Source organism: Crotalus tigris, unplaced genomic scaffold (assembly GCF_016545835.1).
Source record: "Crotalus tigris isolate CLP2741 ecotype Arizona unplaced genomic scaffold, ASM1654583v1 scf7180000017592.2434428, whole genome shotgun sequence".
NCBI classification, from domain to species: Eukaryota; Metazoa; Chordata; class Lepidosauria; order Squamata; family Viperidae; genus Crotalus; species Crotalus tigris.
Window position 1 is genome coordinate 903885 of NW_024096498.1, and position 17960 is coordinate 921844.

Consider the following 17960-nt stretch of genomic DNA (forward strand, 5'->3'; position numbering starts at 1 on the left):
AACTAGGATTTTAAAATGGCTTAGTATTGCATAGTACAGGTGATCCTTGATTAATGATCACTCATTCAGTGACCATTGGAAATTACAACTGCGCTGAAATAGTGGTACTTCCAATCAGTCCTCATGCCTGGTTTGCAAATATAAGGCTGCAGTGTTCTACAGTCGCAGTATCACTATTTGCAAAGTCAGCGGGTAAGCCAGCAGGAGGTGACAAATGGCAACCATGAGACATTGTGTTTAACAATGTTGCATAATTTAACAATAGCACCCGGAAATGCTGGAACTGCCATTACTAAGCAGCACTATCATATGATTTTACACTTTACATTTAGCGATGTAAATTATGGTCCCAATTACCATCATTAAATAAGCTGTGTACCAAGTGATTATAATTCACCTCATAGGTAGAGATGCAGTACAACGTCTCAGTACATTCCATAGTAAGTCCTACTAAAGCTCAGTGCACAACTTTGTTTCAATTTTCAGTAAATCACATTGTTTAATTTTATTTGAACCTAATAACTAATATAGAATTTTTGTCTTTTTCACAATCCATAAGTTAATTGCAAAATGTGTTTCTAAAAGTATTTTTCAGTTATAATTAGGATTCACTATAGTGATGGTCAGGTATAATGCTATATTGCAGATAATTTTAAAAAATAAATGAATATATTTGAGCCAGAATGGTAGTATATTTGATCAAAATAAGGATTCATACATTTCTATGCTAAAAGATCTAAAATTTAAAAAAGATTTCACAGATATGTTGGCTTAAATCAGTTCTTCATGTAATTTTAAAGACGTCATATGGAATTAGAAATAAAATTCTCTTACATAAAATGAAGCTTGCATTTCCATTTGCCAAGTTTTAGGAAAGATTTAGTAATTGGAGTTGAGTGTTTTTTGTTTTTGTTTTTTAATAAATCAACAAAATTGGAAATTGACTAATGAACTAGTGATCATGAGAATACTGATTTTTCTTGCTGCAGAAAGAAGCAACAGAAGGATACAACACCTTGAAATAAAATTGGGAATGTTCTTCCTGAAGAACATTGATTTTGCTACCTGGATTCTGAAATATTCATTGGCTTATGCAATTCTTTTGGAGTCATTGACTTTCGTGGTAACAATCAGAAATTGTTTCCTCAATTGAACTTCCAATCTTGGCTTGTCCTACTCAGACAAATAAGGCAAGGAGGAATTGGTAACCTTCTAGATCAGTGGTTCTCAACCTGTGGGTCGGACCCCATTTGGGGTTGGACAACCATTTCACGGGGATCGCCAAACAATGCAGTCCGCCATTTTTTTTCTCCTTTTCCTTAGCTGTTCTACTCCCTTTTATTCTATTGGCTTTTGAAAGCCAATAGAATAGACTCTCTTGAATAGAGTCTAATTCTGTTGGCTTTCAAAAGCCAATAGGAATTGTCCAGGCTGTCTCTGCCCTGCTGAGCCCGCCAAAAGTCCCATTCTGCAAACGGTGCTGCACCAGTTGAGTAGTCCTTGACTTACGACCGGTTGAGTAGTCCTCGACTTACGACCGGTTGGGGGTCGCAGCATTAAAAAGGTTGAGAACCACTGTTCTAGATGTCCCTACAATGAAATGTTTTTTTGTTTAGGCATTGTGGAGAGGAGAATCATTGGTTGGCAATGATAACATTTTCTATTTGTTTTATACACACACACATATATATATATATATATCTATTGCAGGCCAGAAGATGGTGAAATTCATCCTGAAATCTGTAGACTATATATCCAGTTGCAGTGTTGCTTAGAAATGTACACAACAGAGATGCTGAAATCCATATGCCTTCTTGGATCACTTCAACATCATCGGAAAGGTAGGAAGGTAACATATGATAAATCCTTTAGATATTGTTTCATTCAGTTCAGCTGTCATTGGCTCACTGTGAAATAGGACCTTCATCTATTATTAGTCTCTAGTCAGTCTGCCCATAGATAATTACAGAGCCTTTGTAACTCAGCCTAGACCTTTGTAGCCATTCCACTGCAACTGAAATTTCTTATATCTTTAGGCAGTATAAATAAAGAGTCTGATGCAGATTTACAAAACAATATGGATGTTGTTCTGGCTGCAGATCACTATGAACTCATTTTAAGTAAATAGTCTAAAAGCATTGTTTTAAAGTATAGAAACAGTATCTATACATTTATTTAAAAATGAATATTTTTCTAATTGTTCCCTTAAAATTCAAAGCAATATAAATGTGGTCCATCCCGCCCTCAACCATTTTATCTCTTCTTATTTCTTCCATAGGCCAAAATAAAACCCACTGTTATTTGGAATCATGGATCCCACATTTCAAAATAGCACAAAATCAGCAAAATATTAAACCCGCACTAGCTTTCTTTCATAGCTCGTTCTTTGGTTCAGTAATCTAAATATGTCTCTCATGGATTCTCTAGAATATGGGTATCAAACTCTTCACGTGAAGTGTTGCGACATATCACGACTTTTTTCACATTGCTGCAGCCTCTGCATAATACAACTGGCCGACAGGCCGGCAGCTCAATTTATAATATTTTTTCGAGCCAAAATATCTCTCAATTGCATTTGCACTTAAAATCCATTTATTCAATCAATAACCTGTTTTTCTCGCTTTTTTTTTTAAAAAAAATGTTATTGTTTTTTTAATTCTTAAGAAAAAGTACTCAGGACACACCGTGGTGTTTGGGTAATCAAACATTCAAAAGTAAAAACATATATAAACAACTCAATTCAATATATTCACTGTCCCCTCTCTATTTCCCTCAAATAGCATAATACGTTTAAAATATTCCATTTCTAATTTAAATTTCTATTACTGCTGAACCTGTTTTAAAACTCTGTCAGTTTACAATTACCATAATCAAATTTAACTTTAAATCAACAAATTATCAATTCAGGTATCCCTTCCAGATATATTCTAATTCTTAATCTCTCACATCCCTCATTTTATCACCAATCTCATTTATTTCTTCTTTCACTACACAGTAGATACCCTAATTAAAATAAAATATTAATCTACCCTATACATATATAATCCCACAGTCGATCAATCTCTTTAAGATAACAAAATAATGTTAAACCTTAAATCATTTCAATTCATTAAACAAAATTCAAATTTCATCCAGTTGATTATCATGCCTTATCACATCTATGTTATCATACAGAAAGGTCATCTTACTAATTTAAAACACTCAGTTAATTATTGAAACCATCCAAATCTAAAAAGTCAACATTTTTTCAATTCCAATGCATAATAATTTTCATCAAAATAAACCTATTAATCCAAAAGGTACATTCTTAATCTATTTAAAATATCTATTCTAATAATCATTCTCCTATATTTTTTTCTTATTTCTAACTCTAAATCTTAATCCTTAAAACAGTCCATAAATCCAACATTGCCTTTTAATCCATTACACAATTTTAAATTTCTCTTTTAAGTCTGATTTTGGCTTTTTTTCTGTTCCATAACCCAGCTTCCCTTTCAGCCAGTAGATCTATTTTTGTTGCTTGCAGTGGCCTTTGAAAGGATAGGAATCCCATCCTCTGCATTAGGCATCTATTTCTCTCATCCGTAAAGCATCGTTGCTTTGTAGTTTCAAATCTCAGTCTTTGCTTCTGTTCCTCAAAGTTACAGATGGAAAGTTTATAAGATAGAATAAGTTCCTCTTTTATCTCTGTTAATTCCTCTTCTAGTATGTTTTGATTTATAGAATAGTCAGATGTAGTCTGGACATCAGTTTGAATGTTTGAAGTGAGATTTCTGGATCTTAATTCTGTAGTAAACTCTTTCATTGTAGCACATATTTCTGCAATAGCCTCATAAATTTTTTCCAATATAAGTTTACAGTTTAATTGTAACTGAGGTTTCTCCATTTTGATAGTGATTAAAAAGCGTCTCTTTTTTCTTTTTTGTGGAGGCTATATTTAATAAAAGTTAGGCAGTGTCTACCCCCACAATTCCCACAGCTGCACAGCTTATCTTTTCTCTTCAAAAATAATTTGAAGGTCAGTTCTATTCCATCTTCAAAGAGTAACCAGAGGTTGCAGTATTAAGTTTTCGCCACTAGATGTCCTCAGTAGGTTAAAAAATATCTTTTCCAGACAGCATTTCCTTTTTTCTATCTTTTAAAGTATAATGTGAAAAAAGAAATAATCTTCCAGCGTAAGATGATAGTACAGTTCTTAGATGGAATATGGAAATAAAATAGAGTCTTTAAAATTTTGTTCTATTTTTATACAACGCCTTTCTTCCCAAACATGTAGAAGCTGCTTTTTCAAGGCAGGGAAATAATTCCAACAAGGCTCTTACAGGCACAAAAAACAAGATAGAGTAGAGAGAGTAGCAAGGAAAAGTCTCACCCGGATTCACCACGGGGATTCTTATAGCTTAGATGTTCTTTGACTTGCGGTTTGAAGCGGCAGGGCGATCGGCCATTTTACTGGCCGATCTTGTCCGTCGGCCCTCAGAGATAGCTCGAACAGCTGGAGGAGCTCAGCCGAGCAAAGCCTCCTCGACAGAAGTCACACCCTCCAGGGCGACTTTCAACCCGCATAAGGGTCTACCGGTGGAGGGAAAACTAGCCGACGAGGAGACGAGTCTCCCCATACGAGTAGGGACGCCTCAAACCGGAACCGCTTGTTTTTCTCGCTTTTTAAACATTTTAATTTCCCATCAATGTTCAAAATATCTCTATCGCTTATAATTTTCTCATAATAAATTATATTTGGGTAACCAAAAGCTTCCCTTATTCAAACCCTTTTAGAATTTTCATATTTCCCATCTCATAACAAGGTATAATATTTTAGTTACAAATCCTATCCTTCTAATTATAATAATACTTTTATTTCTAACTGTTATCTATTTTTTTAGCCATATTCAAACATCTGTTTAGTAGTATAATATCCCATTCAGTAGATCAAAACTTCTATTTTCTTCAGTTTTACTCTAGCTTTCTTCCTTTGCCAAACAACTTTCCAAGTCAGTACATTTAAATCATCAAGTAGTTCTTCCTCTGTTTTGTATATAGTATTTGGAATGAGGAAAAGAATTTGATTGAAGTGTTTTTGGAAGAATACTCAACCCATTTATATTCATTAAACAGCCTCCATCCTTCTCCTTCAGTTTTTCTTTTTATTTCTTGTTTGTCAATATTCAGCATTTCTCCTAACAGCTTTATCCTTATCCTCAAATGTGTTCAGAGATCTTGACAAGTACGATGTCTTTTCCATTTCAGTGTTATCACTGCATCTTCTAATTTTTCATTTGTATCTGTCTGTTAAATCCTTCTTTTAGGTCCTCCATCTTTGGATCCGTTTCTTCTAATTTCCTTCTGTTTTCTGGGTTATTAGTTCCTTCTTTGCAGTCATTATCTGAATTTGTAAGATTAGGTTAGAAAATTGTTCTTTTATCTCATTTGCGTTATTTTTAGTCTCCTCCTCAAATAAAACAATTGTCCCTTGGATTGATTTCAACATGGAAAAAATTCTTTCTGATATTCATTAAAATTTTCTTGTTGGTGTATCAAGCTGGGAGCTTTGGAGACAGGTGTAAAAGATGAGTTTTTACCATTTAAGGCTAAGTATGGAATACTCATTTTGTTTTTACATGTAGTCTTTATAGCCCAATAGGGTCCCCAACCCAGATAAGGAGCCCAAGAGTTTTTCTCTTTTCCCAGCTGCAGTCTGCAAAAGTGAAAGTATCCAGGAACAACAAAGAGTCTTATCTGAGTCTGGGCTTCAAGCAAAGTTTCCCTTAAGCATAATAAATTGTAGTGCCCTAATTCTCCACTAGATGTCATTGATACCATCTTCCAGCTTTCCAAATCCAAGCTTATTTTGCAAACTTTCAAATATTTTTTCTAAAAAAAAGTCTCAAAAGTACATTTAGTCCTCAAATTTCAAAGCTTTGGATCTGTATTAGTTCCAAATTGATTTTATAGTTTCCTCTGTTTCCCCCCAAAACAATTAATTCACCACTTTTCTTTTCCTGAGGGAGCGGGGCAGTAACTTCCCTTCCCTCTCTCATCGGGGAGGATTTTTTGCTTTGGGCATTCTTTTCTCCAGGAAAGTAGTATTAGGGCCATAAAAAGAGGATAACGTCTCACCCAGTTCCATCCACGTTGCTCAGAAATTGCTAGTTAGTGCTTGTCTTCAGTTGTCAGCAGCTTCTGATTGGCCACACGAATGTAGCCAGTCTTTCTCCATCAGAATGGATGTAGAATCCACTCATTTAATCCCTCCTGCTCAGACTAAGAACAAAAAAACTTTGCCACGCCTCCTTCTGGGTGTGACTTCCCAGTTTTTTCTTAGTCTCGAGCTCAGCTACACGCGTTTTGGAAAAGGCTCCTCAGCTAGCTTGCTTCTCTAATTGTTTTTGGGGATTTATTGTTGAATTTGGCTACTCTTAAATTCAAAATTGATCTAACTGGCTCCACAACTCAGAAGTTCTTGGAGATTGTGTGGGGGGGATAAGGACTCTGTCCTTGCTCCTCTGCAGCCCTTTGAGCTTTGAAAAAGGGGAGGCTGCAGGCTTTCGTTTGGAAGGGAGCTCCCTTCGACGATCTATAGCCTCTTTGCAATCCCATCAATCAGCCAGACAAGGAGATTGTTTTGCCTGCACGGAGGCCTCCAGAGCACTATTTCTCACCTCGAGGCTTCGAGGGAGACTTTTCCTGACTCCGGATCGCAGCTGCTACTAATCGCAAGTGCTTGGGGATCTGGGGGAGGGGAGGAAACAAAAAAAGTCAAGCCTTTTTTTGTTTTACAGATTTTCCTTTTAAACAGACCCCAGGGTTTTCCCTCCTTGCTTCTCCAAGGGTTTTCAGGCCTAGCGGCCGCCATTTTGACCACATAGCTTAGCGCGGCTGTTACTAAGACGCCATTTTGGAGGCCTAATTAAATTTATTTACAACATCATTTGCAGTTATTCCTGCATTATCGCAGATTTGAATTTGTTGCCTGAGTGCCCTGGTCTGTGAGCAGACCCGTTCAGTGGGGGGAAGATATTTGTGTACCACAGTGCTTGTGGTGCAGCTTGTGGGGGCTGCCCTAGGTGTGGGCCTTGGCTGCATTTGAGCAGGCCAAGGTGTTATTTTCTGGGTTTAAGGCCTAGAAAAGGAGGGCGAATAGATCTTTTTTTTGACCACCTTTTCTCAGTTAGTCAGTGACCTTTTGTCACGGGGCCTGCGCAGACAGCATTAGAACACTGTCTGGCTGCTCTTGCCATTGCCTTCTGTTCAGAGCGAGGATCGGTTTTCCATCTCTGACTGTGATCTGCGTGTTGGTTCCCTCCAGATCTAGGTACAACTGCCTAGGAGTACCTAGATTGCAATGGCAGACAGTTCCTCGCCCCAGGCATCTCAGACCAGTGCCCCCCCCCCCCGCACAAGCAAAGCGCAGATCAGAGGAATTGGACGTGGGGGGGGGGGGAGAAAAAAGCTAAAACCAAACATTTGTCTTCTAAAGATACCTCCAAGTCAGCCGGGCGAGAGGCCACAAGGAGACACCTAGCACTGGAGAGAGAATTCTCCAAAGCACAAAGGCTCAAGTCCAGTGGGGCTGAAATGGTTTCCCCCGCCCCACTGGACACCCCTTTGTCGGAACCTCAATTTGAATCATCGCAGGATGCCCCAAGGCCTTGTTCTCCTCAGGGGGAAACTGAGCAGGTTGGTCCTCCTCGTTCCTCCCCTTCACTGTCACACCATATAACTGAGAGCAGGCAAGCCTCAACGGAGGTTGGGGCCAGCTCCAGGGACCAAGGGGAAATGTGGTCCCAGGCTCAATTCCAGGCCTTTATGCACCATGCATTCAGGCAGTTTACGTTACCCACTGAAGGCAGACAGGTGCAGTCGCATCCTACTTCTCCCACTTTCATTCCCCCACCTCGGGCGGAGCGTGGCACTAGACCTAGCTCCGATGTTTCGGAAATCTCCTCACAATTAGGGGAGGAGGGTTCAGTGGAGCTAGGGGTAGCAGACACTCCTTTGTCTGAGGAGGAGGAACCAACACCTGAGCAGGTGACCTCTTCCGGTCTCTTTGATCCGTCCGTTTTTCAGTCTCTCCTCATAAAGGCCATTGACACGGTAAAACTTACCTCGGCCCAGGAGGAGGCACCATCTTCCTCGGCCAACCGGGAAGCCAACCCCCTGTTTGCGGAAAAGGTCAAGGAGGATCCGCAGATCCCATGTCCACTAGTCTTCAAGACTACGGTGGAAAAGCAGTGGGCTTCACTAGCTACCACGCCTTCCCAGAGCAGTTTGGACAAGAAACTTTACAATGTCTCTTCTTCCTTCACTTCTCTTCTAGAAGTTCCATCGGTGGATGTTCCGCTGACTTCTCTGTTCTCCAATACAGCAGTTCCCGGGGACATGGCTGAATTCTTGAAGGCTGAGGACAAAAAGTTCGAGTTCTTCTTTCGTAGAGCTCACCAATCTTCAGCTTGGGCCATAAGGGCGGCAACCTCTTCCTCCTTCTTTGCACGTTCAGCGATCATGTGGATGCAGGAACTCCAGGCGCTCATTCCGCCGGATCAGGTCAGAGCGCACCAAGCAATAGGCAAAGTCGTGGCAGCATCCGAATATATTGCGGACGCTTCCTTACACTCAGCCAGATGTTCGGCCAGATCTATTGCTGCCTCAGTGGCTTCACGCAGGCTGCTCTGGTTGAAGCAATGGCGCACTGATTTAAAGGCAAAGTGGCGCCTAGCAACATCTAAGTACAGTGGCACCCACCTTTTCGGCCCAGTCCTAGAGCCTCACATTATTGAAGGCAAGGACAAGCGCAAGGTGATGGCCCATCCCTCCCAAAAATTGGATAGATGGCCCCAGCAGGATTATCATAGGCCAGCATTCCATCCCAGTAGCTCCTGGGACTGGAGACAGCCCTTTCGGGCAGGGCAGTCCTGGGATTGGCCCAGAGGCTCGTGATCCTATTCTTTCAGACAGGATCGCCAACAGGACCGCCAGTTTAGTGGAGCCAGGGGTCAGTCACAGACCAAGCGCCCCTTCAGGGGATTGGGCAGTCGTCCTTACAGGCGGTCCAAGTGACGCCAAGGAGGATTACCCCATTGGGGGTCGACTGGCACTGTTTTACGACATCTGGGAGAGCACAACCACCGACGCTTGGGTCAGGGAGACAATAAGAAGGGGTCTCTCCCTAGAGTTTCGATCTTCTCCCCCAGATCGTTTCATACAGGGCCCGGTTTCAAACAATATTTCAAAAGCCCAACTAGTCACGACAGCCATCGCACATTTATTAGAGATCAGAGCCATAGAAAGGGTTCCTCAGGACCAGATCGGGGAAGGGTTCTACTCCATCCTGTTTGTAGTTCCCAAAGCCTCAGGCGGTTGGAAGGCGATACTGGACCTAAAAGGTCTAAATTACTTCCTTACTTACAGGAAATTCAAGATGCAGACCCTAAAGTCCATCTTGGCAAGTATCAGGAAGGGGGATTTCCTTTCTTCCATCAACCTGACAGAGGCTTATCTACACATTCCAATCATCCAGGAACACCGCAAGTTCCTGCGGTTCTGTTACGCTCGCAGTCATTACCAGTACCGGGCCCTCCCGTTCGGCCTATCATCTGCCCCGAGGGTCTTTACAAAAGTCTTGGCCGTGCTGGCGGCTCATCTAAGGATGAAGCCCGTACAGGTACAGTGCTACCTAGACGACATACTGATACAGTCCAAATCTTTTCAATCAGGTCAGTCGGACCTGGCAATCACAATTCAAACACTTCAGGATCACGGGTTTTCCGTGAATTTCAAAAAGAGTCACACTACCCCCACAAGACGCCTGCTCCATCTGGGAGCATTGATAGATTCCAGCCTATGCAAGGTATATCTCTCCCAGGAGCGTCAAGTCAGCATTCGGAAGCTGGCTCAGCAGATCCAAAGGGAAAAGAGGGTACCACTGGTACAACTATCCCAACTCCTGGGGAAGATGGTCTCTTGCTTGGGCATCGTTCCATGGGCCAGGCTACACTCCAGGAACCTCCAGTGGTTCCTCCTTCCCTTTCAAAGACGCAAAGTCAGTGCCTCCAACAGGAAAGTCAGGGTTCCCCATCACACTCTGACCTCCCTTCTATGGTGGACTTCGTCCGCCTTGAACAAGGGTACCTTTTTCAAGGAACCTCCCAGAATTACCCTGACACAGACGCCAGTCTGTTCGGTTGGGGGGCACATCTTCAGAGCCACATAGCTCAGGGTCAGTGGTCCAGTTCGGACCTGACACACAACATAAATTGGCTGGAGCTCAGGGCCATCCACCTGGCTCTCCAAAGGTTTTCTCCCCTTGTGTCAGGGAAACACGTGTTGGTCCTGACAGACAACATTGCGGCCAAGGCTCACGTAAACAAACAAGGGGGGACCCACTCTTGGTCACTCATGCAGGAAGCCCTGGCCATAGGACTTTGGGCAGAGTTCACTCTGAGTTCCATCAGAGCGGAACACATCTCGGGGGAGGCGAATCAACAGGCAGACTCCCTGAGCAGGGCCACAGTGGATCACTCAGAGTGGAAACTGGACTCAGGTCTGTTCAGGGAAATATCACACAGGTCCAGGCAGCCCATCTTAGATCTCTTCGCCTCCTCAAACAACGCTCAGCTCCCCAGGTTCTTTTCCCGGTTCCCATCGAGGGGGGCAGAGGGAATGGACGCTCTCCAGAGCAGATGGCCGGAGGGCGTACTTTATGCCTTCCCTCCTCTTCCGCTACTACAAGCAACTATCCGCAAGCTCCTCCAGGAGCAGGCGGAGCTGATCTTAGTTGCTCCATATTGGCCAAGACGCCCGTGGTTTGCCGATCTGGTGGACCTGTCACTCACCACCATGGAAGATTCCTCCGGACCGAGTTGCTCTCAGCCAGGGGAACCTCCATCATCCGGACCCGCAGTGGCTTCAATTAGCCGCTTGGCACTTGAGCGGGAGCGTCTAGCCAAACAGTTTTTCTCCTCTGGGGTTATCTCTGTCATCCAGGCCTCGCGGCGTCCCTCGACCAACAGGATCTATGACGCCACTTGGAGAGGTTTCTGCTCTTGGTGTACCAAAAAGCGACTTTCGCCGCTTGCTGTCACCATTCCAGACATATTGGACTTCTTACTTGAGGGGTTAACTAGAGGTCTCTCAACCAGTACCATACGTCGGCAGTTAGCTGCCTTGTCGACGGTCCTCACCTGTGACAACCAAGTTTCCCTGTCTCAACATCCAGCAGTTAGTGCCTTTCTCAAGGGCGCAGCCAACGTAGGGACACCTACGGTTCATCGTTACCCATCCTGGGACCTGTCCAGGGTGTTACAGGCCTTAGTTTCTCCTCCATTCGAACCTCTGAGCACTTGCTCCTTTCACTTCCTTACACTGAAGGTGGCCTTCCTAGTGGCCATCACGTCAGCCAGGAGAATTTCAGAATTGGCTGCCTTATCGGTCAGGGAGGACTTATGCACATTCCATGAGGACAGAGTGATCCTCAGGCTGGATCCTGCATTCATTCCTAAGGTCAATACAGGGTTTCATCGTTCTCAGGACCTAGTCCTTCATAACTTCTGTCCCAACCCTTCCCACCATCTGGAAAGACGGTGGCATGCCTTGGACGTGTGCAGGGCCCTGCGCCATTACATTAAACGAACCTCGGTCTTCAGGAAATCTGAGGCATTATTCGTGTCCTTTCAGCCCTCTACCATGGGTCAGAAGGTCTCTTCCTCTACTATTGGTCGGTGGATTAGGGCGTGTATTTCCAGGGCTTATATTTCTCAGTCCCTTCACATATTACAGCTCACTCTACACGTAGTGCTGCTGCCTCGGCGGCCTGGTCTGCCCAGGCATCACTTGAGGAGATTTGCAGGGCAGCGACATGGTCCTCTCCCTCCTCATTCATAAAACATTACAGAATAGATCAGTTTGCAGCAGCGGAGGCTGCTTTCAGAAGGAGAGTCCTACAGCAGGTGGTTGGTTCTCAAGGGACACAAGCCTAGACTTCCCTCCCTGTAGGGACATGAGCAGCTTTGGTATGTCCCAATGAGTGGATTCTACATCCATTCTGATGGAGAAAAGAGCGTTGTCTTACCTGAACGCTTTTTCTCATCAGGATGGTGTAGAATCCACACCCACCCTGTTAGTGTTAGTCTAGGCATGCATGTTTTTGTTTGGAGCCTTGCGTCTGGATTCTTCGCCTCGAAAAAACTGGGAAGTCACACCCAGAAGGAGGCGTGGCAAAGTTTTTTTGTTCTTAGTCTGAGCAGGAGGGATTAAATGAGTGGATTCTACACCATCCTGATGAGAAAAAGCGTTCAGGTAAGACAACGCTCTTTTCCCCCACCGGTTTGGAGGGCTTCCTCAGAACCAGCAGGAGGGCCACCACCCCTCCACAATCAACGATGGTCCCCTCCATCGCCTCTTCAGGGCGACTTTTGACCCTTTTTAGGGTCTCCAGCGGGGCAAAATCGAATGTGGAAGACAGAGCCCCTGTCTTCCTCTGCCCGTCATACCACAATGTCAAACCGGAAGGCTGTCATTGCACTATTAACATAAAAGGCATCACGGTTGACTTAACATATAGCAACTATTTGCAACTGCATCTTTCATGGTTAGCTCTGAATATTCTTTTATTTCCTGGCACTGAAGGTTCTGAGTCTGTGATATACAGTCAAGTTGCATTACTATACAATTTTCTGGGAGATGTCTACCAAATAATTTTTCACCTGACTGCACTCGTTTTCCTTATGGATATGTTCCCAAGAACGTGTAATTATGAATATATGTAGCATCATCAGGTCTCTGCCCCCCTAAACTCAGGAAGACAAGCTTTCAATTTAAGCAAGCTGCACAGTTGGATGCTTTGCTGACTTTTCTTGCCTTGTGGATACAAAACAATTTTGCAAAATCAAAGCTTTTTATATCTTTTGTAAAGTTCAGCTTGCTACCTAGGTCCACTTTCTTCCTTCAGGGAGTTAATCTACAGAAATAAAATCAACCTCCTTGTATGGGGGCTGTAAACATATTTAAACTAAAATAGCTCTTTTGCAGAAAGTCATTGAACTGTTTTTAATCCAGATGTGCCCTTGTCTTGCAAGCACGATGCCTTACTCCTACACACTAATTGAGCAGAAGCCAAACCTTAGGAACTTGATTCTGCATGGCTTGCTCTGGGGATATTCTTATGGGGGAGAGAGGAGGCAAGGAGTACTTTTAAAAGTATTCCTATGCTACTCAAAAATAGCACGTTCCTCTTCTGTTTTTGTAAATTCATATTTGTAGCCAGAATTAAGAAAGTAAAAAAAAAATATCCACATTCCTGTTATTACTTATAAAGTACTTTTCTATAAGAATGTCACACTTTTAACACAAAAATGCTTTTAATTTTTTAAAGTTTTCTCACAATGTTCATTCACTCCCCTATGCACTTTTTTCTTAAATACTATATAGTATTTCAGTATATACTATACTGAAATACTATATTCCAGTAATTCCTGCTATGTGGCATGAATTGGGATATATCATATGGCTTGTCTGCTTATTTCAATGATTAACTTGCTAGCAAACCAGGTGCTTATATCACAAAGCTGATGTGAGCAGCTTTACCTGGAGGATATTGTGCAGATAGCTCACTGTAGAACTGTGAGAGTTCCACCACTATAGTACTTGCACAGCATCATTTTGTGAAATAAAATAAATTTTGTCAAATAAAACAATTGTAGATATTTATGTTCCTTGCAGGAACATACATTAAAAGACTCTTGACCAAAGACACTCCAGATTTTGCTTGACTCATTTAATGGTGAGGAATTCATCTATTTTCTGAGTATATCTATACATTCTGTCATACTTCTCTGCTACTAAGAAGTCACTTGGAAAGTACTTTTTGGTAGTTAAATGCATCATTGTGTACCCCTGTTTAATGTTACAGAATGTGTCTTGGTAAAATCAGATAATAATAAACATACCTAATACTTCCATTGTCCTTCTAAGGATTGATGTCATTCTTGATCATTCTTATTGCTATCAATATGATAGGCTGAACTGGACACAGTAGTCAAAATGAGCCCTTCCCAATTCAAAAGAAATTAAAATGTGTTATTCATTATTCTTGTTTTATGTATTATTAGTTCTCTCTAACCATCCAGAATACACTAGAATTGAGGCAGTGATGAATTTTATACATGCATACTAGTAATTTCACTTCATTGGAAATTAAAGTTGTTGATCTGTTGATTTATCTTCTGATTATAATAACTATTATTCCAAGGCCTTTTTCACAAGGACTTCTACTAAACCATTTATATTTACACATTTAACTTCTCTTTCTTAAGTGAAAAAATTTGCATTTGCCTCATTTGAATTTCTAACATGTGGAAAATTTATTTTTTGTTCGCTTCATTAACTTTTGGCCTAGAAGAAATCATGCTATTTATATTACAAGTATATACACTTCATATTACTACATATTACTACTACATATTATGATTATTTACTGATTTATTTCATTTATATAGCTGCCCATCTTACATATGTTAATTAATCCACATCTTTAGTAATTTGCCTGCTTTGAATATTTTTCCAACAATTTTCCGATACTTGTGTGCAGACACACAGACAAACAAAAACATGGTCAACATGCAGAGTCTAAAATACTTTGGAGCAAATTTCTTTCCATTTGTCTAATCAGTGTTTCAATCTTGGCAATTTTAAGCCTTGTGGATTTCGGCTCCCAGAATTCTCCTGCCAGCAGTTTATCAACTGACCAAGGTTGATAAACACTGGTCTAAATGATCTCTCAAAACAGATGCCCTCATGCCATCTTTTGCCCTCATACTGATTTTTAATTATTTCACCCTCTAAGGCAGGCATGTCAAACTCGCGATGTCACGTGACCTTGTGCGACGTATCGCAACTTTTTCCCCATTGCCGGCAATGGGTTGGGCGCGGTTTCAGTATGATGCATCTGGCCCATGGGCCAGCAATTTGACATGCCTGCTGTAAAGCTACTCTTCCACATGTACTTTAAAACAGACAAACTAGGGAGGAAATGTGATGACTGAGGCTAACAATGAAAAAAAGAAGCACAGTCACCTGGAGGACTTGGATATCTATTTAGCACAGCTTTTGCTGTGATGAATGTTGGGAATTTCTATCTGTTCACAGGTGCCACTTCAGAGCCACTTCATAACCATTTTGTCCTGAACAAGGTGGAACAACTGCCTGGAGGCAGTCAAGTATTTGTAAGGGGGAAATTGCTGACAGACAGTTGAATGTTTTTTGTACTCCTTGTAGTATGCCCCTGGCATTGATACTGACTGAAAGGAGTCATTATTTGCAATGTCCTTCAAATTCAAGCAGATTTGAAGAGTTGATTGAAATAGAAGGAGTCCTGAGCAAGAGAGCCATCTGAATTACCTAGAGAAGGCATTTTTTCTTTTGGTCTTTCTTTTGAAGCTGAAGGAAGTAGCCTGTTATTTCTGTTTTACCCTCTTGACTCAAACTGTTTCTGTTAACAGGAGTGAGCTAGCTCACGTGTTAGACCAATTCTCTCCAAAATAGGGCATTTTGCTTAAATGGGTTCCTTAAAAAAAAAAAAGTCAGTGTGCTACATACCTTGGGAAATATCAATCATGCAAAGAAGAAAAGAAAAGTGTTGTTTCCATTGGGGAAAATGATATTTGCATCATGATGAATTTCTGCCATAGTACTTCTCCTATGGAAATTCGAAATGATTTAAACAAGGCATAGTCAAGGTAACTTGGAAAAAAAGTCAATACTACACTGCTACAATAAAAGCTGCTTCAGAAATCAAAAACTATGATGTTTGTTCCCTATGTTATGTATTTCATATTCTTCTTAGAAAAGTACATGAATGCTTACCGTAAATGCCGGCGTATAAGACGACTTCCGCGAGCGCTGAAATCAGCGCCAAAGACAGGGGTCGTCTTATACGCCGAGTCGTCTTATACGCCGGAAATACTGGTAGTTTCCGGCGTATAAGACAACGTTCTAGGAATGCGGCCCGGCTATAAAGACGGGGGTCGTCTTATACGCCGGGTCGCCTAATACGCCGGCATATACGGTACTTTATTTATACACTACTGGATTTTTAAAAAATGACAGCATAAATCATAAAAACAATAAAAATGTAAAAGCCAATAAAAGCAGAGGCAACCATAAAAGTGTTAAGTAAAATGATGGCCATTCATTCCTCAAAGGAAAAATTCTGTCTTCTACAGTTTCTGGAAGGCCAACAATTAGGGAAATGAGAGCACTTCACAATATGATGGGTGCAACAGAAAAATATTGTCTATGAGCCTAATAATTTTTGTTAAGAGCTTATTTTTACAGTTTTATTTTCAGGCTGCTGTGCTGCATAACTAATAAACTAATGACATCTAGTAACTTACTCTTGGCATGATACAGAAATGGCTTGCCAAGCATCCAAGGAATGGATTGGTTGAACAGTATGTTTTGATTTCCTCACTCTTATTATAAAATATGCAAGTGCTGCATAAACAGAATCTTAAGTATATGAAGTATCTTAAGATACTGTATAATGAAATTGCTTTAAATTGACTAACCTGCTGTCACAGAGACAGATTTAGCTCCAGGGTGTCATAAGATCTTGGGTTCTCAAAAAATAATCAGATAGCATCCAAAAACCTTATGATTTTTCTCCTTTTTATTTATAATGTATGCTAGATAAAGAAGGGTTTCCTTCAGCAATGCAAATGTCTTTTGAGTTAAGCAGCCTGTAAGCGAAGTCTTAAATTATCATCTCTCCTGCCTTCCTACAGCTTTGCAGTAAATCAGCAGGGAGTAAAACTGTGACTTATGTTCAAGCATTTGGAAAGTTCATTATCTTGCCAATGGCAACATGAAACTTCCATTTCTGGCACAGTCTATCTTGTTATGTATGTAACCATTTGTACAACTCCTCTCCTTAGAGTTAAGTAAGGGCATTAATTATTCTTAGCTTAATTATTCTTAGAGTTTGCAGCCTTTGATTCTTTAGCCTTCAGCCAGACTGACTGCAGAAAGAAGACAGGTCCCTAGCTTCGTCCCTAGTCCTATTTGTAGTCTTTGGGCTACTCTGGAACAGCAGTCCTTTCCTGGGCTGTTCTAGACCTCGTTGGTGGTTTTGGGTCTGCTCTGAAACAAGCAAAACTTCAGTAGGTCCATAGCTGTCTAAGCCACATAGTTTGTCAGCCATTTCTTCTTTTCATTGAAAGTTTTATTAAGTTATAATAGCATAAAGTACAATTAAAATAAAGATTTAAAAAGAGGAGGGAGTGCAGGATAAAAAAGGAGAGAAAAAAATAGGTGTTGACTTCTGAATCTTTCCAACACAGTAAAATGCTAATACATTTATGATCTCAGTTTTTTACATTACTATAATTATTACAAACTGGTTCTGTGATTAGAGAATTATTAAACTTTCTATTAGATCTTTATTAAATTCTAAATTTATTTTTTTTCTATTTCAAGCATGAAAACCAGAAGCAATATCCCATAAAAACAAGATCAAATTAAATCTCTGTTAAAACAGTTTACATCACCATCTTAACCAAATCCATTTTTCCTTGTTGTGGGAAATAATATATGTTTCTATTTGCACTTATTGCACTTTCTAAATTATCATCTATATTAAAAAATATCACTATATTTGTTCAAATTATTTATCTTTTTTGTTAGATTCTTTAACAAAATTGCAAATCATAACTCCCAACATCAAATAAATGTGGTAGATTCATGGAAATGACAAAATGAAACCACAATTCCTTTAATTCGTTATATTTCTCCATCGAAGATTTAGCTTAGTAAAGATAATAAACACAAGTGAATTTATTTAAGAAGTGAATGGTTTGATTTATTATCCATTTAAAAAAATAAATTTCCAAAAGTCTGGTTTTTCAACCATGAAGTGGTTGCAGTTCTACCTCCCAGCTTTTGTACATGTCGCCTGGCGCTTCAGAGCG

The 17960-nt window shown here is 40.9% G+C and overlaps 1 protein-coding gene across 6 annotated transcripts in view; it reads left to right on the forward strand.

Annotated features, from left to right (window-relative positions):
• The window catches only part of LOC120317857 (regulator of G protein signaling 7 binding protein), a 67848-nt gene that overhangs the window by 43393 nt on the left and 6495 nt on the right, over positions 1 to 17960 (forward strand). For all 6 annotated transcript variants that reach the window (XM_039364796.1, XM_039364805.1, XM_039364843.1 and 3 more), the window contains one exon: positions 1711 to 1841. In XM_039364796.1, coding sequence (XP_039220730.1) covers positions 1711 to 1841 — 131 coding nt within the window. The remainder of the gene's footprint in view (positions 1 to 1710; positions 1842 to 17960) is intronic.